Below are 25,425 nucleotides of genomic sequence, written 5' to 3'. Positions count from 1 at the left end.
GAACAAATGTAATGTTTATTACAAAGATTTTCATAAGATTTGACCTAGTTATCTAGTCTTTAACCCAATGTGACATAAATTACCAGCGGGCGAGATTTTATGAAGGGAGACATTTTGACCAAGTTTGAACATCATCAGTCCGTAGCGATATGATTAAAAATATGTGACGGACGGACGAACAGAAAGACGGACGGACAAAGCGGCGATTATATGCTCCTCCATTTGGAGATAAAACATTGAAAAAAAAGATTCCTGTGCTTGATTCTGTGAAGTGATAGCTCTCCCATGTATTACTTTGCCTTGTGTTGCTCTCGTTCTCTAATTGAACAAATGACAAACTACTTTGCCCGAATTATGAAACTTGCTACAACACATTTGTCATTATCAATTATTATGACCAAGGTTACTTCAAATCAGGGACAAAGCCTGGAAGCAGGACCTTGTATAAGCTCAACGCTTTCTCCGCAATTCGGTCTGAAATACCTATGTACGCTTTTCTGTGTGTCTTAATTGTTGCAGTTGCTTGCTCATGCATAATGTTTGTATTTTGTCACGCCTATATAACCCGTGCAATAAAGTAGAGCACCGTAAGGGGATGCCAATGCTTGTCTTTTTTGTCAGTTGAAAAGACGCTTACCTCAACAATTTTTAAAATCAGAGTTATGGTCCTTGCTACACAACCAAGGGATGTGATTGATCTGGCAGCTTTAAGGGCAGAAACCTTTTTGGTGTTAGGTTAAGAGGGTTCTTCAGGCCCCCAATAGGGCTGAAACATCCTGCCATAGGAACAAAACTGGCTTTTTAGAAGCCCTTTTGAGGGCATTCCTGACTTCTAATTGGAAACAAACTGGAGTGTCAAAAAAAGTTAATAATAATTTTCGGTACCTGGAGCCATTAGAAATACGCGATTCCATGTGCAAATTGTCACTGATAATATGTGTAAAAAGTTTCATGCGAATATTTTAAGTTGTTTTGGAGTTATAGCCAAAGTTGTAGATCCAAGAAAATATGTGATTCCACAGACAAATCGCATTCCTGCACATACATATTGTCACTGGTTACATGTGTGCAAAGTTTCATGCGAATCTTGAATAGGTTTGGAGTTATAGCCAAGGTTTTAGATCCATGGAAATATGCCATTCCGCAGACAAATCACATCCCTGCACGTACATATTGTCACTGGTTACAGGTGTACAAAATTTCATGCAAATATCTTAAATTGGTTTTGAGTTATAGCCAAGGTTTTAGTTTTGCATAGGGACAACAACAACAACACCAAGAGCTTCAGACCATTACTAAACTTCTACGAGAAAAACAAGACAGGCTAAAATATAACAACAGAACATAAACACATTATTTGTCCAAGTTTATTTTCGTTTTGTATATTAACAATGATGACATCATTTTTAAACAATAAGCTTATCCTTAACAAAATAAGACACAATTATCCATGGTAGCTTTCTAAGCTTGTACTAAAGGTACTTAAAGCACAATGAAGTTGAATTTAGGTAATACTACACTAACAAACAGAGATAGCCATATTAACAACCGTAATTCTGACTACATTTGATGATTTCCAGTTTATAATTTCTCGAAAAATCATAAAGAATATATATATATATATATAGGATACATATAAAGTGTCTTGTCAAACTTTCACTTATTGCTATTAATTTTAGAAAACTTGTTTAATAAATTCTGTATTTTATTTGATATTAACTATAGGGTTATTTTTAAATCTAGCCCGCCATATTCTAATACTAGATGAAGGATAATCCAATTTAATCCCCTTTATAAATCTTGGCGAACAAAACTGGAGAATATCAAGTGATTTGAAATAAAGTAAAAAAAATTTGATACTTTTCAATGAAATTCCTCAAAATTGTTCTTCATGGCTAATTATGTCACGACAATTTTCCATAACATAAGATCTAACTTATACAACCGAAATACATCTATCATATCATATGTAACATCTCCTGAACTCAAAAATACATTTAATTTTTTATCTTTTATTTTTTGCATAAACCTATATTGTGCACCTTTAATAAGCCAAATTTTGTGAAAATGTTTGAAAAGCAGTGATATATTAAACTACTGATAGAAGATCAGGTCGCAGTTTTTAATTTTCACTCTCGAAAATTTATGTTTTATGGCTAAAAGTGTTACTGCTACTAACAGTTAAAGTAAAATGAAAATTTCCGCAGTTTTCGAAACAATTGAGATTTGTTCTATAGTGTGTTATCCTATATGACTGATGCCAAAATCAGATGATTCTTTGTCAAAAAATGAAAAAGGTTGTTAAATTGGTCAATCTGTGAGAGAGCAGCTTTAAAACAGAAAAGGGTAAATTTAGATTGATGAAACATATCACAATACATGATTCAAATTTAATGGTAAAAAAAAAGCTGCCATATACAGGCATAAACTAGCATAATATACATAAATATACCTACACGTTCATGATTTTACCATGAACAATGTTAGTGAAAACTACATATTTGACAAGCAAATAAGGTGACAAATGAATACACGGACAAAAACTGTAATATACAGATAATGATTTCTCCCACCCCAGATAAATAGATTGAAATAATTGTCCATGCTGAAATCCTTATCTTGCCCACGGCAAAGATAAAAAAAGTACCCATATGGAACCATTTTTTTCTTTATTTTGCACAAAAGAGTTCCAGCGAGAAAATGCTTCTTTTCTATATTTTTTTTTAACTGAGGTGGGAGAAAAGCATCTACCATGGTCATTCCTGTATAACATTTTCATTGCAACCCTCGCACAGGGTATTTTGAGGAAACGCCTCGCTCATGTTGAAATGAACTTGTCTTTCATTCTCGGCCATGGAAGATACTTATATACTTATACTTACACATATATGAAAAACTAAAATATTTAAGAAACAATCAAATTAATATATAATTTTCAACAGGCAATACATGTACTTCAAACTGTATTTTCCGAAAATCAGATGAGCTAAAAACGACCATACTATGTATTACTGATTTTAATGTTGTAGAGAAAGAAAGGAAAATGCTGTATGCATGTATTAAACAGTCTCTGTATGTATTGTATAAAATCCTTCAATCTAGGAAAAGCAGATGTTTAGTTTCTTATATGACAAAATATAATCTCTGGATCTAAACCATATGCTATGTACATGAGCTTCCTGACATTTTACACATATGTTTTAAAAGCAATCACATATAATCATAAGCTGTACATGATTACATCAAAATACAATATGTTTTTTTTTATCATAAATGTTTAAAATAGCCAACTTAAGAAAGAGGTGTCTTTCTGTTTCTTGAAATTATATTATAAATAATAACATTTGATTTCATAAAATTATGTTGAACAGCAATTTAGAAATTATGTTGAACAACAATTTAGAGATAGTTTTCTTGGTAGAATATAAATTATGTTGAACAACAATTTAGAGATAGTTTTCTTGGTAGAATATCAATTATGTTGAACAACAATTTAGAGATAGTTTTCTTGGTAGAATATAAATTATGTTGAACAACAATTTAGAGATGCAGTAGTTTTCTTGGTAGACTATAAATGATGTTACACAACAATTTAGAGATAGTTTTCAAGGTAGAATATAAATGATGTTCAACAACAATTTAGAGATAGTTTTCATGGTAGAATATAAATTATGCTGAACAACAATTTAGAGATAGCTTTATACTGATTACTTGGCAGAATATAAACTATGTTGAACAACAATCTGGAGATAGTTTTCTAGGTACATGTAGAATTTAAATGATGTTCAACAACAATTTAGAGATAGTTTTCGTGGTAGAATATAAATTATGATCAACAGCAATTTAGAGATAGTTTTCTTGCTAGAATATAAATGATGTTGAACAACAATTTAGAGGAAGTTTTCTTGGTAGAATATTAATGATGTTGAACAACAATTTAAAGAAAGTTTTCTTGGTAGAATTTAAATTATGTTGAACAACAATTTAGAGATAGCTTTATACTGATTACTTGGTAAAATACAGCTTATGTTGAACAACAATTTAGACATTTTTTTTTTAAATACTACTTGGCAGAATATCTCTACTTGGCAATATATAAATTACGTTGAACAACAATTTAGAGATAGTTTTTATATGATTTCTTCGCAGAATATCTTTGGCTACAAAAACAAAGCTTTTTAAAAACATAAAAGCTTTAGAAATATTAAAAAATGATAAAATAGCAGAACTCACTTTAACACCTGAAAAGTGAGTGTAAGATACTAACACTATTACAGAGAAAATATTGACATATAATTAATATTGGTTATTAATTTGTTATAAACTGATCATCATAATTGTATTGAAACATACAATAAGATTTTTTAACATGAATCTAGTGTCTCTCCAGCAATGCCCCATTGAAGTTGAATTAAAATAGTAGCTTTTATGACATAATATAATAAAAAAGTATATTGATTTTATTTGGAAAAATACATAATTTTGAATATTCATTAAAGATCATTTAACAACTTTTTTTCCATTTTAACCAATATTTTAGAATGTCTGATACCTATTTCATCAATCCTGTGGTTAGACTAAGCCCTGAACAACAGTTAAGTTGTTGAAAAGACGACAGCCAACCAGCAGGCAATCTCAAGTAGGCAGGTTTTTCAATCACCTATGGGTAATATGAACTGGCGTTTTGGACATATGAGGTAATCGGTGAACAAAATTACTGAAAAAAGATAAAAACTGATCTACTGGCCCCAATTTCTTAAAAATTAAGCTAAACAGGGTTAAGTAGCTTATTTCAAATAGCCAAAATACATTCTTAAATATGATTTATTTTTCAAATAGCCAAAATACATTCTAAAATGTGATTTATTTTTCAAATAGCCAAAATACATTCTTAAATATGATTTATTTTTCAAATAGCCAAAATACATTCTTAAATATGATTTTGATCAAAGAAAAATGGTTTAATGCTGAAAGCATAAAGACAACTCATATTTAAATTCGAAAAACTCCTAAAGAAGTAAATATAACACAAATTATAGTCATAACAAAAATAGAGTCTTAGCATAATAAGAAGTTTCGAGAAATTTGGGCCAGATAACCAATTTTCACAAAAAAAATGGAATAATCAACCTTTTTAAAGGTATGAAAAGTGGGAAAAAGCAGGTGTGGCAGAGAGCATGTTTCATGAACAACACAGGTATAGAATCTTCAAAAAGGATTCTATTTACCATCACTTCATTTCCTTTGATGTCATAAACTGACACTCATAATTGATATAAAAAAAATAATGTACAATGTCATGATATTATTATAATATCAGCAATAATAATCGTGAAATCTTATCATAGTATAAAATCATGTCACAAACAGATCTGTACAGATGTCAAACACAATATCAAAATGATTCAATTGTTAGTTTAAAGCTTTGGGATAAAAAACAATGAGAAATAAAGGCAAATCATAATAATATACATCAAAATACAACCTAATGAATGCAAACATTGACCATAACATTGTCAGAATGAATGTTTTAATGTTGAAGTTGGACATCATTTTATAATTTTTGATATCAAAATCATAATGGAACATAAAAAGACATGTTTAAGAATGTGTTACCACTAGAATTAAATCATATTAACAATGATGTGAGATTTATAAATCAAGTTGATAAAGGTGGTGTGTGACCCCTTTATATTTTCTCAGATGGTACTGCGTGACCCTTAAAATTTTCTCAGAAGGTCTAAGCAACCCTTTTAATGTTTCCAATCGTGTTGAGTGACCCTTTAAATTTTCACAGATTATGTTGAGTGACCCTTTAAATGTTCAAAGATGTAGTTGTGTGGGGCTTTAAATGTTTTCAGATGGTGTCAAGCAACCCTTAAAATATCCTCAGATAGTGTTGTGGGACCCTTTAAATTTTCTTGGATTGTGTTGAGTGACCCTATTAATATTCTCAGATGGTGTTGAGTGCCCCTTTATTTTTTTTCAGATGGTGTGGTGCTCCTTTACATTTTCTCAGATTGCGGAGTGCCCCTTTCATATTTTCTAGGATCGATTTTCTGTGTCCCTTTACATTTCTCAGCGGCTGTTGTTCCCTTTGATCCTTTCTCCAACCGTAATTGGGTTTAATCATAGTTATTTAGATTGGCCCGGCTTATGCCCATTTGATGGTTTAGTAAAGAAAAACAATATCTATTACTAAGAAATGCCGGAAAATATTTTCATGTTCATATTATTTCATTTTCAATGTGAAAGAAACATTATAGAATATGATAGTCATTACACTTAATTCTCAATCATTTGATAACAAATGAATTAATGGCAAACATACGCAATACAATCATAATTGTGAATATATACACATGATTACAAACAAGTTATATCATAACCATTAAATTGAAAATAAGTGATACAAAATATCAGTAACTGTACAGTAACTTCTGCTGCTATACTTTTCAGTTTTGGTGAACTGTTCTCATTTTAGGGATTTTAATGATTCACAGTCAGCTATTCAAAATAATAGCTCAGTTAAAATCTACAATGTTGATGGATTTAACTTAATGATTGAGGCTTCACTCAGGATGTTACTTATTGATTCAGGCTTTACACGGGATGTTAATTATTGATTCAGGCTTTACACAGGATGTTATTTATTGATTCAGGCTTTACACAGGATGTTAATTATTGATTCAGGCTTCACTCGGAATGTTATTTATTAATTCAGGCTTCACACAGGATGTTATTTATTGATTCAGGCTTCACTCAGACTGTTAAGGCTTCACACAGGATGATATTTATTGATTCAGGCTTAACTCAGAATGTTACTTATTGATTCAGGCTTTACTCAGGATGTTAATTATTGATTCAGGCTTCACTCAGGATGTTAATTATTGATTCAGGCTTCACTATGGATGTTATTTATTGATTCAGGCTTCACTATGGATGTTATTTATTGATTCAGGCTTCACTCAGGATGTTATTTATTGATTCAGGCTTCAATCTGGAAGTTATTTATTGATTCAGGCTTCACTCTGCATGTTATTTATTGATTCAGGCTTCAATCTGGAAGTTATTTATTGATTCAGGCTTCACTCTGCATGTTATTTATTGATTCAGGCTTCACTCTGGATGTTATTTATTGATTCAGGCTTCACTGAGGAAGTTATTTATTGATTAAGGCTTCACTCTGGATGTTATTTATTGATCCAGGCTTCACTCGGGATGTTTTTTTATTGATTCAGGCTTCACTATGGATGTTATTTATTGATTCGACTTCACTGAGGAAGTTATTTATTGATTCAGGATTCACTGAGGAAGTTATTTATTGATCCATGCTTCACTCTGGATGTTATTTATTGATTTCGGCTTCACTCTGGATGTTATTTATTGATTCAGGCTTCACTTGGGATGTATACCTTAGTTTAATTTGATTGCCAGTTAAGTGTAGTACTGCATAGATAATTAAGATTCTCAAGAGTAAAGTCAATGAGTGTAACTGCAAAATTGAAATTATAACGCGATCTTCTTTCAGCGTAGTTGAGTGTAAAGATTTCTGACATAGTAAATAGTCTGCGGTTGTTTTCGATTGAAAATGGCTGTAGTATTAGGAATGCATGGGCACTACTTAACCCACCATGAGAATGAGAACCATGTTTGAACTCTAAAACTGGGAAAGAAATACACCGCACAACTTTTTTGAAAAAGACAGCCCGACCAATCAACCCAACAACCGACTTAAAACAATACAGTGACTCCAATATAGTGCCTTTAAAGATTGTTTGTGGTGATATAAATGAAGAATAAGTAAAAACAAAAACAACGTCAGTTTATAACAGTCTCAAAAAAGGCAGAAACTAAAAAATAACATGTTATATGAACATACATCAAAATCTCCATCCAAACCAAATACCACAACAATACATCCTTTGCCCTACCATAAAAATATATTGCAACAAACTTACTTGCAACTATGCAATTTTCTGACATTAGAAAATATTACACATCTAAAATATTTCATTTTTTAAAGGGGCACAATACAGGTTATATTTGATAGATGCAATTTTTTTTTTAATTTATAATGTTAAACTCATATGACTGTATTGATCAAAACAAAAAAAGCATATGATTTGTGTACAGATTATCTGAACAAATCATATGCTTTTTTATCATTAAAGACATATTTTTTTTGCATCAACCTGTATTATGCCCCTTTAAAGTCTCAGCTCTGCAGTTATAATAAGTTCACTAGAGAGTCAATCAAACTGACCATTTACATTCTAGCTGACAAACAGATACAGGTATGCATAAGAATTGCATCATTATTTACAGTAACATTTCATTATATATACAACAAAACATGGCTATAAAAGCAGTACATTCTTTGTTACAAAGTCACCGCAAGGTTAGAATAACAGTTAATATAACCAACTGTCAATTGAATATACATATTATCACTGACCTACAAACCAAAACAAGATGGCGGACTTCTGCACAATTATGACACCGATATGATTACAGATGAAAACGCACTGCCTGTGAGAGTTCAAAATAATCTATATAGACATAGAAGGAAGTTTACCATCCATGGTTTATAGGTCTGTGACACGACTCACTTTATATAGAGGGTTTTAGCCAAGAGTTTAAAAGAACAGGGTGCTGCAGAAAAGGGCCGCATTGCTCAGGGTAAAAATGTCACATCGTATCAGGTTGGGAAAAACTTCATTGTAATGGTTTGACAAAAATGTAAGGAATTATGCCCAAGATTATGAAGCAAATTATTTTAAGAGGACAAAAGGCTGCCCATGCTGGTCTCCACGAGGTTAAAAGGTTGGTACCAAAAAGAAGGAAAGGGTGCCCATGCTGGTTTACACGGGTAAAAGGTTGGTGCCAAAAAGAAGGAAAGGGTGCCCATGCTGGTTTACACGGCTAAATGGTTGGTACCAAAAACACGGAAAGTGTGCAGCACCCTTCCATAACTCTGTTAAAAAGCTAACGCCCAACTGTATTCATAAGTGAATATACATGTACAAAACCTTAAAAGCAATCTCAAACATTTATCAGGTTATGATTTCCTTCAGCCAGATTGCATACTAACATTTGACAGAGATTAAAACACTTTTGTTTCCATGGATTAAAGGAATTTGTTCACGTTTTATAAAAATGAGTATCTTAAGGTTGATGTTATTTCATGTAAGTTAGTAAAATATCATAATTTGAAGACATTTAAAAACAAATGTTGCCAACAAAATATCTGTGAACAAATCCCATTAATGCAATTTCATAGAAAATCAATAACATCTGTTTTTACTTATAAATCCCATCAAAAGTAAAACAATAAAATAATGAAATTTAAGATAAGATTCACACATGAACCCTAGTTTACATAAAAGAACATAACAAGAGGCCCAAAAGGGCCTATGCTCTACTGGCATGGCTTTTGTGGTCATATCAATCCAGAGCATGTATGTATGGGTAAAAGGCAACAGACATATAGTTTATGTTTTGTGTTTGGGTTACCTGAAAACGTAGCACGTTCAACATCTGAGCCCAGAAATTATTGTAAGCAGATTAGTTGCATGAACTATTTTAATATGTGCCAAGTAAAAGTCATCTGACCAAAAAAAATGCTTTCAAAACTGTACTCATAGTAAAATTTTCTGTAGTTTTAAAAGTTAAAAAAAGTTGGTCAAAAGGTCAAAGTCAAGGGCATCCTAGGACAACTTTGATCAATTTGAACAAACATTCACAATCAATTGTGCTGAGATGGATGCACGAACACACAAAAAGATTTTCAAACCTTTCCAGATTTATGTTTACCAAACCTGTGAACCCTGGGTGTGGCCAGTAATGACACCAGGCGCATAACTTAAACATTCACAATCAATTTTGTTAAGATGAATGTGCAAACTACAGAACTTAAAGCTAAAAAATGGCCTTTGGGCTTTCAACAAGAACAAGGCAGAGTAATTCACAAAATCAACTGCAAAAGCAAAAAGCAAATTGTCTCTCAAAATCCTAGACTTGCAAATTGTCTCCCTTAACTCTAGACTTGAATTAACATATACATGTAAACTTGGCTAAAAATAGAATTCGCTCATGCAGACCTGGCTAAAAATAGAAAGCATTTCTTTAAAACTTTCATGGCCCATAATCTAGGCATTCATGGGCGGTTTTCGAAAGGAACCAAGCTCTAATGGATATCTAGATACTGTACAAGTTTCATCGAGATATAATCAAAACTGAAGACTGTATCGTGTTCACAACCAATTGTTTACACAATAGCATTTTTTTATACTATCAAGGGCCATAATCTAGGCATGCATGGGCAGATCTGGCTGGTTTTCGAAAGGAACCGAGCTCTTATGGATATCTAGATACTGTACAAGTTTCATCGAGATACAATGAAAACTGTAGACTGTATCGTGTTCACAAGCAATTGTTTACAGACGCACGACCGCACGGACGCACGACCGCACGGATGCACATACTACGTACACATTACCATCGCATAAGCTCTTCTGGCCTTTGGCCAGTAGAGCTAAAAATGAATTGAATTCGATAACAACAGATAAAGATATAATGTATATCCTTACGAGTTCAAGTATGCATCACAAATATACCTTTGTTACACAAAGACTTCCATTAATAAACACTCTTTGACCGAAAGCAAAATGAATGTACAATTTGAATTTAACTGATAAAGAACCATACACAGCATGGTTTCATTCATTCAAAACACAAAATTATACCACTGTTTTCAAATGAACTTAGCAAGGCATACTTGTCAATCTTGTTAATAAGATCACGTGCAAAAAAACCACAGTCAATTTGTACCGCCCCAAAAGTGGTTTCAAACAGTTTTTAGCACTTCAAAGAGACTTGTTGGTCACTGTGCTGTCCTTGTAAGTGTTATTTAAAGCTATGATTTAATAGGTCTGTTGACCAATGCGAACTGCCGACTGAAAATACAAACACTAAGTTTTGGGCACTTCAAAGAGATTTGTTTGTGACTGTGCTGTCCTTGTGAGTGTTATTTAAAGCTATGATTTAAAAGGTCAGTTGACCAATGCAAACTACCGACCGAAATTAAAATAGTAAGTTTTGGGCACTTCAAAGAGATTTGTTTGTGACTGTGCTGTCTTTGTGATTGTTATTTAAAGCTATGATTTAATAGGTCGGTTGACCAATGCGAACTGTAGAACGAAAATTCAAACAGTAAGTTTTTGGCACATTTGTTTACTGTGCTGTCCTTGTGAGTGTTATTTAAAGCTATAATGATTTAATAGATCGGTTGATGTTAAACAAATGCGAATTGTACATTAAAAATGTTTTGCGGGGATATGAGTACAACCCTTCAGGATCAATTTAATGCCGAATCGCTGATGCCCGCAGACAGTTTCCATTGATGTGTTATGTCAATCAATGAGCAATAGATTTTGCTTGATTTGAAATTCATTCATGGGATTTGGGTGGTCTCCATGCAACAATCATTCAATGCTTCAAAACCTTGAAATACCAAGTTCATTTGCAAACTGAAGTATTAAATGTCAATGTCATTTCTAAATACAATGGGCGATTTCAGATTTTGTTTACAAAATGTTCAATGGCATCATTGTTAACTTTTAAAAACAAAATATTTTATGATTGTGCTTAGTCATTAAAAAACACACAAAAAACACAATTACAACCAGAAATCTGTCTCAGCTTCATTCTAAATACTGCAGACCATAACTGTGTCCAGAAACTGACAGAGTAGTAAAGAATTAAAAGTTAACAATGAAGAAGTTTACAGCCTTGTTAAATTAAAAAAATTCTGAACAATCTGCCCAGAACGAATTAGATTTACTAACATTTAGTCATGCTAGGCCTTACAGTACATGCACTAGATTCTAGCACATGTACGACATATTATATCACTCAGAAAAAAAGAATACACACATGTCTCAGCTGATTTTTCTCCAAAATACAATAGTAATACATAACTATCAGGGAATCTGACCAACAAAGCTAGTTCTCTAATCTGACTCCATATGATTCTGGTATCATTTGAAAGGGTAATTCTTGCTGATAACTATAAATGTTATATAAATGACTGGATAATACAGAATAGATTAGAATAGATGCTGTTTATTGCAACTAAATTGGACTTGAAATGGCCATATTTGCAATCTTTCAAGAACAAAAATGCTCATTTCTAAACTTATTTTTAGTAAAAACAGATTCATTTCTTTCCACATAAAACAAGTCACACACTTGAATACCATGCCCCAATTTCTTAAGTTTTTAGGCTTAAGTAGCTTATTTCAATTAGCAAAAATACATACTTAAATATGATTTTAATAGATGAAAAATAGTTTATTGTGATAAACATAAAATATATTTCCAATATTAAGTCGAAAAACTCCATAAGAAGTAAATATTACGCAAATTATAGAAAAAAGAAAATAGATAGCTTAGCTTAATCCTGCTAAAACAGACTTAAAAAGTTTGAATAAAATGGGGCCGGTTATTGCATAATACTGCATTATTAAACGTCGGAAAGCAAAATTTAAAATGAAAACTTTAAACAAAGATAAATTCTTTTTTTCTTCATAATTTTAAATAAAACATAATGCAGTCTATGTCGCTTTCGGAACCCCACATTTGGTCTTTTACCAGAGTTTGAATGAGAGTTTAGTTTCTTAAAACACTTCAACAAACCTTTTCGGAAAAAAGTTTCAATAAATCGGGGCTGGGTAATGCATGCCTTAAAGCAGGTCACAAGTATCATACAAATACTGACTGTACTGATTGTTGCATGCATATGTTTATGAAGATCTAAAAGACTAAACTTGAATAGACCTCACTACAAATCCAAACTCCTACATTCTCAATCTATTCAATATTTAAGCTATTTCCATCCTGTACCATCAAAATGACCAGTCCAAATTCAGATGTCTTGTTAATGCCCAGCCCGATCCCCATATACCCTTCTTTCCCCACATACCCAACTGCCCCCACCCCAGCCTCCAATGGTTAATTCCAGTCAGTTTTTGTTGTTGAAGAGGAGTCGACTGTGGGATTGTGGGACTCAGATGTCTGGGCCTGACTCTCGAGGGATCTAGCCTGTTCAAGCTCCTGCTCTTTCTGTTTAAAGGAAAAGTAAAAAACATGTATACAAGCTGTTGGCCGTGAAATCTCAAAGTATGTAGGTAAAATTATACAAGATTTATTTACAGAGGTTTTATTAGCAGTCGGATTTGACAGACTTAAGATTAATTTTTACATGTCCCCTGTATAAAACTGGATAATTTATCTTTTGGATAGTTTGCACACAAAAAAAGCAATTTGATTGGTCAACAGATATTTTTGAATGAATATTGACCAATCAGTAAACATTACGGCAAATTTTGAGCAAAACCAAACAATAAACCAGTTTTATACAATTGGCTGCAGTGGTAAATAGGGTCTTTCTACTTTTGAGGAATGGGGCTGAGGTCCTGGGAAACAAGAATTTGGTGTTATTTTTGCAAGGGAAATTTTGAAAAGTGACAGATAAATAAATGGCCACATCATTTTAGAGCCAAAAATGTTCTTCAGTATCTTTATTTCATACACTGGAAGGTTAATCAGGGCTTCCTCTAAAGGAAGTTTGGAAGTATATTACTCCCTAGAAAATGGCTAAAACTTTCAAAATAAAGCCATAACAAGTATATAAACATACAACGTATAAGAAATAACTTACAAAGGTGACAGCTTTGAAGTTCAAAACCTGGTGTCAAAGTTACATTTAAGGCCACACTTTAAATAAGACATGAATTAAAATGTTTGATTACACTTTGTGGAGAAGACATATTTTAGTAACAAATTATTGTGCATTTGTTCAGAATATTTCTACTTTAATGGAGAAATTGAGGGGCTTCAACTTTCATGTTATGGAGAAAAATTCCAAAAGTTCATATAATAAAATAATAATTCTAACTGAAAGATACGGAAGTTCCTGTAAATCAGAATGGTTTACGCTGAATAAACACATATAATCTAGAACAATGTATGGTTGTGTATAGTACAATTTAACACTTAATAAACAAGAAAAATGTAACAAAGGGCAATAACTCTTTTGCTTATTAGCTATAATATAGTTATGGTTCCTGAACACTGCAATTTCCCTCATTATGTTCTAGATCAGTGTATGAACTTTAACTTTCCATCCATTAGCTTTCAAGTTATGTTCAGGATACGAAAAAAATGGAACGGATCGACCGTTGGCTCCAATAACTTTGTTTGTCAAGGGTATAAAATAGCACTATAGAGTGACTGACTTACCAGTGTAATTTGCAGCTGGATGGCGTGAAGTTTCACGGACAGTTTCTCGTCCTCTGTGCTAGCCTTCATCGCCTTCTGCTCCAGGAGGTTAACCTCTGATGTCCTGCAATCATTCAAATGGTTAATACTTATTCATTTTAGCTACATTGAGAAGAAAACTGTGGAAATACTGCACTGCAGTGCTCCAGCCAGGAAGGGCACTTTTGATGTACATAGAATGAGCCTTAATCGGGCAAAATCGGAAAAACAAATTGGATAATTGGACAGACTGATTGAAGCATCCTTATCCTATGAATGTAACATCTGCCATATCATTTCAAAATCCAACCATGAATAATAAAGATATGGACCAGGCACAAATTATCATCAGTGAGGCTTATACAGCAAATTCAGAGGGAAAACTTTAAAGGTAGGGTTGTGTACAGGTCTAATGCGACACATCCTCATCCTATGGATAACTTCTGATTCCTATATAGTCACCTACCAACACAAATTTGTAAAAAAAGAAGAAACCAGTAAGAGTATCTCCATCTCACTTGATACAAAAAATCTTTTTTGTAGAGATCAGACCAAAGGCAACAACTTTAATTTTTAATTTTTGTGGCCAAAAAAGAGGAAATCAGCTGAAAAGAGGAAAATTGGCATCCCAAATATTAAATATAGCCACCTACCAATAAGAGTAGACTTTCTCCCAGGACGGCTGAGTCTTGTTTTCCGTCTGTGTGTTGTCTGGTTCCCGTCTCTCCTGATCCAGCCAGCTACTTGCAAATCTGCTGGGGACCATCTGTGAGGTGGGTACGGGCGCGCTTGAGATTGGCGTAACCGCTGTCACGGGAATCATCTTTGCTGACTGGAGTAAGGAAACAATAGCATCATTATAGGAATAAAATTTGGCATAGTATGTTACAGGTGACCAATCAGGTAACCCAAGTACTTCTTCAGTTTCGTTTTGCATGGGTGTAATAACATATCCTGAAATATATTCATGCTACACTGGTGATTCTATCAGGTAACCTCAAAACTTCTTCAAAGTTCTATTTTGCAACGGACAAATAACATATCCACAACAACATGACTTGCTTAAATCTGCACTCTCACAGTTTGACAACTTTTTTTGTCTTGAAATGAGCCAATTTTTGCGTGAATGTCTGTAAAACTAGTGATACGAGATTGCTGACAAAAGGACAGATTGCAGTTTTTCTTCTTTACATTCAAAACTTGATATTTTATGACTGTAAGCATTACCGGTACTAACACTTAAGGAAAAATGAGTTTTTTGGCCGTTTTCCAAACAATTGAGAAATGTTCTATTGTGAGTTATATTATATGACTCAATTTAAGGCATTAATACCAAAATCAGCTGATTCTGAGAAAAAAATGTCAAAACTGTCAATCTGTGAGAGTACAGCTTTAAAATTCTAGGAATCGATTAATAGAATCAAGGCAAGGTTAAAACATCTAGGGCTGTACTAATTATAATGGGTATAGAATTACCTCGTCAGCCACCACTTCTAATGCCCTGCCTGATCCCAGGCCCCCTGCAGACCTTGTGGCTCGGGAGATGGGGCCAAACTTCGATATGATCGGGGACCCTTCAACAAACGGGATTGTGTCCTCTTCCATTTTACTAGGGTAGGCTGGAAAAAGATAAAATAGAATTGTAAATTATTTTTAGTTAGTGCTTCTGGATTCTTCTTTCCGTTAACATTTATGAACAAATTTGTGCAGTTTAACTTTTAAGTGCTTTTTTGTTTTACAGTCGAAACCTGTTGGCTCGATTTCCTTGATTGCTTGAACAGGATGTAAAAGACCAATTTTGTTCTTCAGTCTTAACAAACATTATACCCCCCCCCCCTTGGCTCTATATTTGCGAGGCTCAAAGTACTTTAGATGGTCCCTTGGACATCAAGTTCGACTGTATTCATTTTAGCTCAACTGTTAAAAATAATACAGCTACAACTACCATTTCCTAAGTAGAAACACAGGTTTCAGATTGTATATTTCAAGCAAAGGCACTTTAAGATACTGAATTTGAAGTATTTTCAGAGATTTGGAATTCATTTTAAAATAACTGTTCTATTTGAGTTTAATATTTATTTATTTTTTATTGTGAATTTTGAGTCATATTTTTGAATTTTTTGGAATTGTGAATGTGGCTGAGCCCCATGTTCAGAAAAAACCCAACTGGATATAAGAATTTTTCAAGGATTTCAAAAGCTGATCATTGTTGATCATGAAAAATAGCCTCTGGTGTCTGTCTGAGTATGAGGGATTTCTGCCCAAATCAGGGTAAAGCGGCTTAAATCCCTATTGAAATTGTTTCAAATGTCATTTATATTCATTTACAGGCACTTCCTACAGCACCCTTCTGGCTACATGAATATTAAGTCATTAAGTCGGGTCATAAAAGGAACTAATAAAAATCACATACCAAAATTTAAAATACACACTTACATTTCCCTAGAATTTTATACATAAACAAGAGCTGTCACAGTATGTGATGAATGCCCCCGAGTGTGACATTGACCTATGAACAAGGTCAGTACATGAAAAGTTGATCTTGCCTTTACGTGTCAAATATATATGGCAAGTTATTTTAAATTGCCTCTAAACATAAAAAATACCACCCAAACTTGACAACCTACACTGTTATGTCCTAATAAGCAGCATTCCTGTAAATAAACACTTTTTAAATCTGTCCATACAAGGGAAAGTTACAGCCCGGACACGACAACTTATACTCTATGTCCTTATATGCAGCACTCCGTTGTGAATAAACACCTAAGTGTGACCTTGACCTTAGAGGTAGGGACACGGGTCTTGCTCGTGTCACGTCGTCTTGGTATGTGGAACACATGTGGCAAGTTATTTTAAAATCTGTCCATACAAGGGAAAGTTACAGCCCGGACACGAGTTATTGAGCCAGACACACGGACAGACAGAAGACGGACGGACGGTGCGATTTTAATATGCCCACCTTCCGGGGCATAAAAACCTGTTGTTTATAATGCATTACTGCACAGCATTATGACTTTATTGTTTACTTTACCCTTACTGGACAATTCAACAATTAAAATACATAGACCACAGAGAAAAAAAGTTAAGGATTGATTCCTATTTTTCGTGCGTTCAGCATATTTCATATCAAACTAAAGGTTACGAAACACTTACAATAATAAGAATCCTTCGATTTTCTCCCTGCATCTACAGACGTCTCAGTATGTGTCTGCGTAGCGCTGTATGAAGAACTAGGCCAGATACTTTCACTTTGTGGCTGGCTATAACTCTCCGGGAATCCCGAATCATTGCTCGTAGACGCATTTTCGTACGACGAGGCTGGGGAAGATAGTGAGTTATAAACAATGTTTTTCGTCTTCTTGTAAGCTTTATTCGTCACGTTGTAAACCGGCGAGGAGTCGCTGTAGTCTGTCGAAGTGTAGTAACTTGGTGAGGAACTCGCCATTTGCGTTGAAATGCGAGATTTTCCCGTTGTGACAATCCCACAGGCTCTGGATTGTGATGTTGACGTAGAAACTAATGACATACTCGGCATAGAACTCAAACTTTGACCTCCACTGTATGCGGATGAGTACATACTGGAACTCTTAGATGTTCCGGTCATAATGCCGCTCATTGTGCCATTATTGCTTGACACTCGGGTAATTGTCTGAGAAAACGGGCTGGAGAAATGGGAACTATGAGAGCTAATTGTGCTCCCACTTGTTAAGCTTCTCACAGTACTCATTATACTAACAGGAATGCTGCTGGCCTGGGAATATGGGGTTGCTGGTGGCGTGATCTGTGGCGATTCTAGACTTCTCGTTAAATCTTCCCAGTAAGGGTATTCTTTGTCAACTTCGTTCCAACCAGATTTTTCCTGATATAAAAATGGAATATGGTAATACAAATAACAACAAGAGATTCTCCATGAATACTTAAACAAATCCTACCAATAAAGCAAAGTGTTTAAATTACCCCAGCCCATGTGAACTAATGGCATTTACAGTAAACTTTATCCATCAAAATGCAACAGTTTTAGCCGTAAAACCTACCAGATCAGCCATGTCTTCTTTTGACCTATTGCCCTCTATCCACATACTGAGTTTCAGGAACCTAGCTTTGATACTTTTTGAGTTATCACAGGACCAAATTGGCTAAATTTTTAATGTCAAGGGCAATAACTCTGCATTACCTTGCCTGCCGAAAAAAATAAACTAACATGCATAATCTCCATATTGCCCTCTTTCAATATACTAAGTTTCATTAACCTAGCTTGGATACTTTTTTAGTTATCCCAGGGTCATAACTCTGCATTACTTTGTCTGACGAAAAAGGACGGACAGTGGGTAAACCGAAAGGGGACTAAAAACAGAATTCAAACCTTACCTGGGGCTGTATTCAATATTCAGCTTAAATCACTTAATTTTCAAGTGCACTTAAACAATTACAGACATCATTAATTATATAATATTAAAGCCAAATCTTTGATAAAAATCAAAAACAAAAATCTTTACAGTGAAACTGCGTTCCCTCAAACAAGCGGTCGTTCGAGAACCGGCGTTCCCTCGAGGTCGGAGCTTGGTCCCGAACTTTTTTCCTTCTATTTTCATATAAAATACACCCACGCTGCATCGAAACTTAATTATGTCGAGCAGTCGAGCAATATCCTCGGTCCCAAGTACACAAATCGTGCACAAAACCTTATGGCTCCCTCGAGGACATGATTTCACACTTTTCCCAACGCGTGTTCCAAAATAAACAAACAATTGCTAGGTGTTAAAATTTCCGCAAGTTGTAAAAATTGCAACGACAGTTGAAAGGCAATTTGATAAGGTGTGAAAAACCGTTTTTCACTGTTAACGCATGGGCATTTGAGATGATAATTATGAGAAGTTAATAACGAGAAGTTAACGCTTTAGATGTGGTCAGAAGGTTCTTTGAATTCACTGACGACGCTGACCGCGATCTTCAAACGCTCTGTACGCTGTCACGTCACATAACGATTGAACAGTTTTGCGAAACCGACAAGATGCGCCAATCAACAATCCTTGATTTTGCGAAACTTAAATCTGACTAATGCCACAATATGTACTGTCATTCAAATGTTACTTGTTACGAAAATGTGCTTTTTTGTTAAATAAACATTTCTTTTTATTCATTTTTTTCTTTTGCGTTATACATTTAGTTTAAGTCAACCTTTGAACATATTAGCGATTTCCACAACGCAACACATAGTCGGTGTCTTAGTAAACAGTCTGTTTGACGACTTCAAACTTAAAATACACTGAAAGATGTTTCATATCAAACTGGAAAATTGAAAATCGGGTCGTTCGAAACATCGGTTCCCTCGAGGTTTTGGCTCGGTCCCTGGCGACCTCGAGCGATCGCAGTTTTACTGTATTTACCTGATTTTTCTCTAGGTGAGTCAGTTTTTTGCTGCTTGCATTGTCATCATCTTTATCTGCAAAACAATTTTTTTCCTTTATTACATGATTGCCTAAACTTCCAGATACATATTGATTCTGTTCCCTAGCATAATAAACATCAGTTTGTAGATAATATCAAATACCAGGGTAGATCCCACAAGCAAAATCATGGCCTCGTAGAAGATTTCAAACTTCTTGTGGCTTCTAAAGTTGGCTTGTATGATTGTGTTTTACTTTAAAATTTACATTAAATAGAGTTTAAGCCAGATTTTAAACAGGGACAGAGTGCTGAAGAAAAGGGACAGGGCACTGCAGTAAAGGGACAGGGTGCTGCAGTAAAGGGACAGGGCACTGCAGTAAAGGGACAGGGTGCTGCAGTAAAGGGACAGGGTGCTGCAGTAAAGGGACAGGGCACTGCAGTAAAGGGACAGGGTGCTGCAGAAAAGGGACAGAGTACTGAGGGAGAAAAAGGCACACTGAGGTAGACTGTGAAGAGCTAAAAAAAATAGAGTTTGGCAGAAAATGTTAGAAACTGCCTTTAATTGAAGTAATACTAGTATTTGATTTCAAGAGCCAAATATGTAGTGTGTATGTATTTATATGAGAACCAAACATATATTTGACATTCTTAAGCATTTAATTCTAAGAAGGCAGAAATGTGCCTATGCTGGTCTCTAAGAGGGCTGAAAGAAGCTACCAAAAAAACCCAACAGGGTACAGAATCCTTCTTTAACTCTTTAGCTTAAAACCTACATAAAATATAAAATACTGTGCTAATTCTTGAAAATGAAAATTTCTATAACTAAATTAAAAGCTCACCGTGAAGTGCACTAGTTGTCCATGAGGCCAGAATACTGTCATTAACAGACCTCGGCAGGACCCCAGATATCGCACCAAGCCTTTCAAAGATCTCGCCGTTTGTAGGTTTGTTGGATTTAAGCTTTGCAGGGCCGGTGTCAAGTGGGGCAGGGTGCTGGAGGGTGGACTTGACGGCTTCAGCTTCGGAGACCAAGTCTGTGTCAAATCTGCAATGAAACATTTAGATACTTTAATTTATTCTAGGATCTTCGCCTACATTACAAGGCATTTGAGAACGTTTACAGATGCAATGGTTGAAATTAAAAAGAAATTATTTTCAAAGCCAAAAGTGAAATGAAAGCGCAGAAAGTGTTGTAAGACTGTAGGCGCGACAAACATGATTTTACTTTTTTTTTCAATTCTGTTAGCAGGCAATAACAATCAAATCTATAACATCTTTTGAGTAACCCCGAATGGTAACTGATATGTGCCTGTCATTACCTAAGAGATGGTATTAAATGTTAATTGATGAATTTTGAATACAATTTGCCAGTTTCATAACAGTTACTGATAAATCTATACGTTCTAGGATCTATGATAATTGCTTTCATCTCACAAGTTTATTGCTAGTGTAAAGTTATGTAAATTGATGAATTTTGATTGCAATCAGTGAGTTTTATAACAGTAACTGATAAACCTAAATATTCTAGGATATATGAACATTGCTTTCATCTCACAAAAAACATGTGTAAAGTAATTTGAATGAAACAAATTTGGGCTGAGGATGTTTTACTATTTATAGTATTTAAAGTAAGTCATGGTCTTTGATTCAACACATTTCAATCTTCTTTTTAATTATCTTAAATTATCTATTCCTTGTGGACAACCAAGAGTTATTTACGATTCTTCAGCTTGCTTTCAAATTCATTTTTTTTTTGCCTCAGCCTATGTTATGCCACTTTACGTCTGCACATACTTACTTGAATAGATTGGGCATGTTATTGAGCTCCTCCAGTTTCTGTTCCTGTTCGATAGTCTCCTTGTTAATTTCCTGAAGCTGCTGGATCAGCGAATTCCGCTTCTCGTGCAGACTGTGTAGGGACTGTCGCTGAAAGACATTACGCTGGTAGGATATATACATGTGTTTCTAATCTGTTAAAAATCTCTCTAAAATATTGCATGATATAAACATAAAATATTAACACAGGAAAGAAATTCCATATAACATGCATGTTCTGATTTAATATCACTCAGTAGCATAGTGCACATACACAAATCTACTTGCACAATATTTTACCTAGGTAGGGGAAAAATATAAAAATATATACTCTTTCAGGAATTGGGCCCAATTTTTAGATTAATTTCGAATAAATTTGCTTTTTCTATTTCAAACAATACTTTTAAGAACTGGTATGAAAAAAAACAAAAACATCAATGTTTGTTGCTTTCATTAAGACCCATGGTACTCTATCTTTGGTCTTGTGCGACATGGATTTCACGCAAGTAACTTGAAGTGAAACAACTTCAAAGATCAACTGACTTACATTATATTCATGTATATATATGTATATATGACATATATAATATGACTCGGAAATGGGGAAATTTAAGGAGGAAAATATATCGGCAACAGGAAATTCCAAATTTTCCAAGACTGCTACCAGCATAAGACAAAAAGGTTAACTCGCATGATTATGTGAGTTGCTTTTAGAAAACATGAATTCTTCAATACAACCACTTGATTTGTATTTTTTTTTACTTTTACTCATACAGTCCAAACTCAGTATGTCAACATCTAATATTTCAATTTTCCGGTTGTGTCGAACTTTTATTCCTTCTTATATCCTTCTCCGATTTGTCAAACTCCTTTTTCAGTCCTTGTAGTCGAATTTCATACATTTTTTGTGTTCTTTATGCCAAACTGCAGATCAAGTGGTAGGTGCGAAAAAATCCATGACGGTTTGCAGCATGTCGCTAAATTATTGTGCATGTCAAAATAACAAACTGTCATAATTGGTGGATAATTGGTAAGTGAGAATAATTTAAGTTATTTGTTTTTGATTAAAGAGACTTTTATTGCTCAAGCTTGTTTTTTGTTCTTGAATAAAACATGGCAATTCTATTGATTTGATAGTGGCGGAACCGTGGCCCAGTGGTAACACACTAGACTATCAATCAGGGGTCGCAGGTTCGATTCCCCGTCGCATAACTAAAAATACTAATAGTCTTCCATGAGGGACATTAAATGGGAGTCCCGAGTGACAGTGCTACACACTGGTGCACATTAAAGATCCAGGGTAGCTCTAACCAGGGTTATATTCTGTCTATGCATTATGCACAAAAAACCTAAAATGACTAACACTCTTAACGGAGCACTGGCCAAATAGGCAAGGCCAGAGTGCGAGTATAAATAAGCTTACACACACACGATTTGATAACAATCCCAAATGGGCACAGAAAGAATAGCTTTAAAATGTAATATGTTAGTTCCACTAACCAATTCAGAGGTGGAACCGGAAAAAAACACAAACAATTCATTTTTTTATGTATATAACAAGACCAGTTAATTGCGGATGTAAACATCAGACATAAATCAGACTCAAATGTGTTGGGTTTGATGCTATTTTTTGTAATTTGGATGTGTCGAATGTACGATATCTTGAACATTTTCCCAAGTCCCAACGACTTCGACATAACGAGTTTCGACTGTACTTTTTTTCGAAAAAAAAAAGACTTTTATTAATATACCAATTCCTGGATCAACCATAACTGCACATTCAAAAATAATTGAGCACTCACATATAATCTAGCATTGGGCATTCAAATAAAATACAGCATTTGGCACTGACATATAATTTAACATTGAGCACTAACATATAATTTAGCATTGGGCTCTCACACATAATTTAGCATTTGACACTCATATAAAATTCAGTATTTGGCACTAACATATAATTTATCATTTGTCACTAACATATAATCTAGTATTGGGCACTCACATATAATTTTGCATTGGGTTCTGCCAGCATGGGAGGCGGATGGGTCCTGGACTGATCATCGCTCTGAAATGTGTTTTTTTTCTTTTTCGTTTATCTTTTTCTGACAGTCTCACCTACCGCTCCCACCCACCAATGCTTCATAAAAATACTGCAAATCACATTAATTTCCCATCATTCTTTTCTCAAATTTGTGTGGTTTCACCAAATTTTGGATACAAAAAAATTGTGACTTCATTATCAAAAGATTGGCAAACATATCACAAAATTAATAGTTGGCATGGTGTTCATTTGAGATCTAACCGCTTTGCAATATATTGCGAATACTAATCCCCAACCAATTAAAACAATGTATTTAAGCCCTAAATAAAACCAAACCCTACCATGTTCTGCTTGCCTGTCTCTGAGGCAGAGTTGGACGTCTCAGCCTGCCAGCTATACTCGTCCTGATTCTGACCCCTTGATTCAAATTGTGGTCGATCCTGCTCAAACTGTCGTGTACTGGTCTCGTAATCATAGTCAGCATCGTTATCGTTGTCTTCATCATCGAAGGTGCTCCAAGCTGGTGTTTCTTCGGTATCTTTGACAGAATTTTGAGATTCTTTCTGCCAATTTTCTGATGAGTTATTCCTGTTAAAGCTCTGTTTCAAAATCTGCCGCTGCTCTTTTAAAGAACTTTTGTCGAAATCACTTTTCGATTCAGTGTCAAGTTCTTTACCCTTTAAATTTGCATAATTAACATTTTGATTCTCTGGACTTAAAGTAGGACTAGAATTGTTCTTATAATGCTGGTTACACAAGTGAGAGTGACCTCTATTTTCCTGTTTTTTCTTTTCTTCTTCTTTCATTTTCTGAGAGCATACTTCACATCCATTGACATCAGCACCATGACCTTGCCCCTGTGGTATGTATGGCGGCTGATTCATCATGTGACTTGGCATCTGGCCTTGGGCATTTGGTTTCCAAGGCTCGGCAAAGGGGTTCAACGACTGGAAATAATTTGGGTCAAACGGCATTCTTGACCCATCTGGTGCCATATAACCTTGAGGGTAATAATGCATGTATGGATGCATGGCTGGGTAGGGATATTGCCCGTACATCATGGGATGCATAGGGAACCGTGGTCCCATCATGTTTCCGCCAGGGCCGTAAGGGCTCATATACGGAGGCATCATACCTGACATCTGCTGGATTGGCCCTGGCATACCCTGTTGTTGGGGTCCCAGCGGTATTCCCTGTTGAGGCATTCCAGGCTGTCCAATATTCCCAGCCATAGGATTAGCCTGACCGAAGCCTGGTCCAACCATTTGCTGCCCAGCTCCAGCCATGTTTGCACTATTCGGCTGCACCATTCCAGGTGGCTGCTGACCTTGTACCATCCCTGTGGCACCAATTAAAGGGACTGGCTGCTGAAATGGAGGTGCCACTTGCCCTGGCTGAATCCCCTGTTGCTGAAACAGAATCCCTTCTTGAGATTCGACACCAGTTATTATTCCACCAGATTGAAGTATGGCTGAATCACCATTGGGAGGCAGAAACCCAACCCTTTGAACATTCTCCATTCCCACTGCCGGGGCCACAGTGTTATCAATAGGGGCCACAAAACCTGCAGGGGCATTAGGGGCAGCAGGTACAAGACTTCCATTTGGCTGCATCACTGCGCCAGGGGGAAGAATTACCTCCATTTTCCTTGTTGGGTAGCTGCCAGGGGTTGGAGGTACCCCAGATCCAAGCCCAGGGGGTGCATCACCTCCAGGGTGGGGCTGCTCTACTACACCCCTGGGAGCTTGGTGACCCGAAGAGGGCTGACGTTTTAACAAAGAGTAGCTGCTGCTCCCCCGTCCTGCAGGAACCATAGGCTGTGAACTAAAAAGAAATTAAAGCATATCTTTGGTCAGAAA

The 25,425-nt window shown here is 35.0% G+C and overlaps 1 protein-coding gene across 2 annotated transcripts in view; it reads right to left on the bottom strand.

The window, feature by feature from the left end:
• Positions 1-1,351: 1,351 nt before the first annotated feature.
• Positions 1,352-25,425, bottom strand: part of LOC128230555 (uncharacterized) — a 35,763-nt gene continuing 11,689 nt past the window's right edge. The window contains exons 9-18 of one of the 2 annotated variants that reach the window (XM_052942942.1): positions 23,908-25,390; positions 23,528-23,590; positions 21,509-21,651; positions 20,550-20,755; positions 19,710-19,765; positions 17,476-18,181; positions 15,799-15,941; positions 14,976-15,154; positions 14,305-14,407; positions 1,352-13,125 (exon numbers count right to left, since the gene is read on the bottom strand). In XM_052942942.1, the coding sequence (XP_052798902.1) occupies positions 13,015-13,125; positions 14,305-14,407; positions 14,976-15,154; positions 15,799-15,941; positions 17,476-18,181; positions 19,710-19,765; positions 20,550-20,755; positions 21,509-21,651; positions 23,528-23,590; positions 23,908-25,390 (3,193 nt within the window). In that variant the 3' untranslated portion in view covers positions 1,352-13,014. The remainder of the gene's footprint in view (positions 13,126-14,304; positions 14,408-14,975; positions 15,155-15,798; positions 15,942-17,475; positions 18,182-19,709; positions 19,766-20,549; positions 20,756-21,508; positions 21,652-23,527; positions 23,591-23,907; positions 25,391-25,425) is intronic. The other variant, XM_052942944.1, reaches the window with a different exon arrangement.

Source organism: Mya arenaria, chromosome 4 (genome assembly GCF_026914265.1).
Source record: "Mya arenaria isolate MELC-2E11 chromosome 4, ASM2691426v1".
NCBI lineage: Eukaryota > Metazoa > Mollusca > Bivalvia > Myida > Myidae > Mya > Mya arenaria.
The sequence above is the reverse complement of the archived record's forward strand: the minus strand, read 5'-3'. Positions and strand labels throughout refer to the sequence as shown.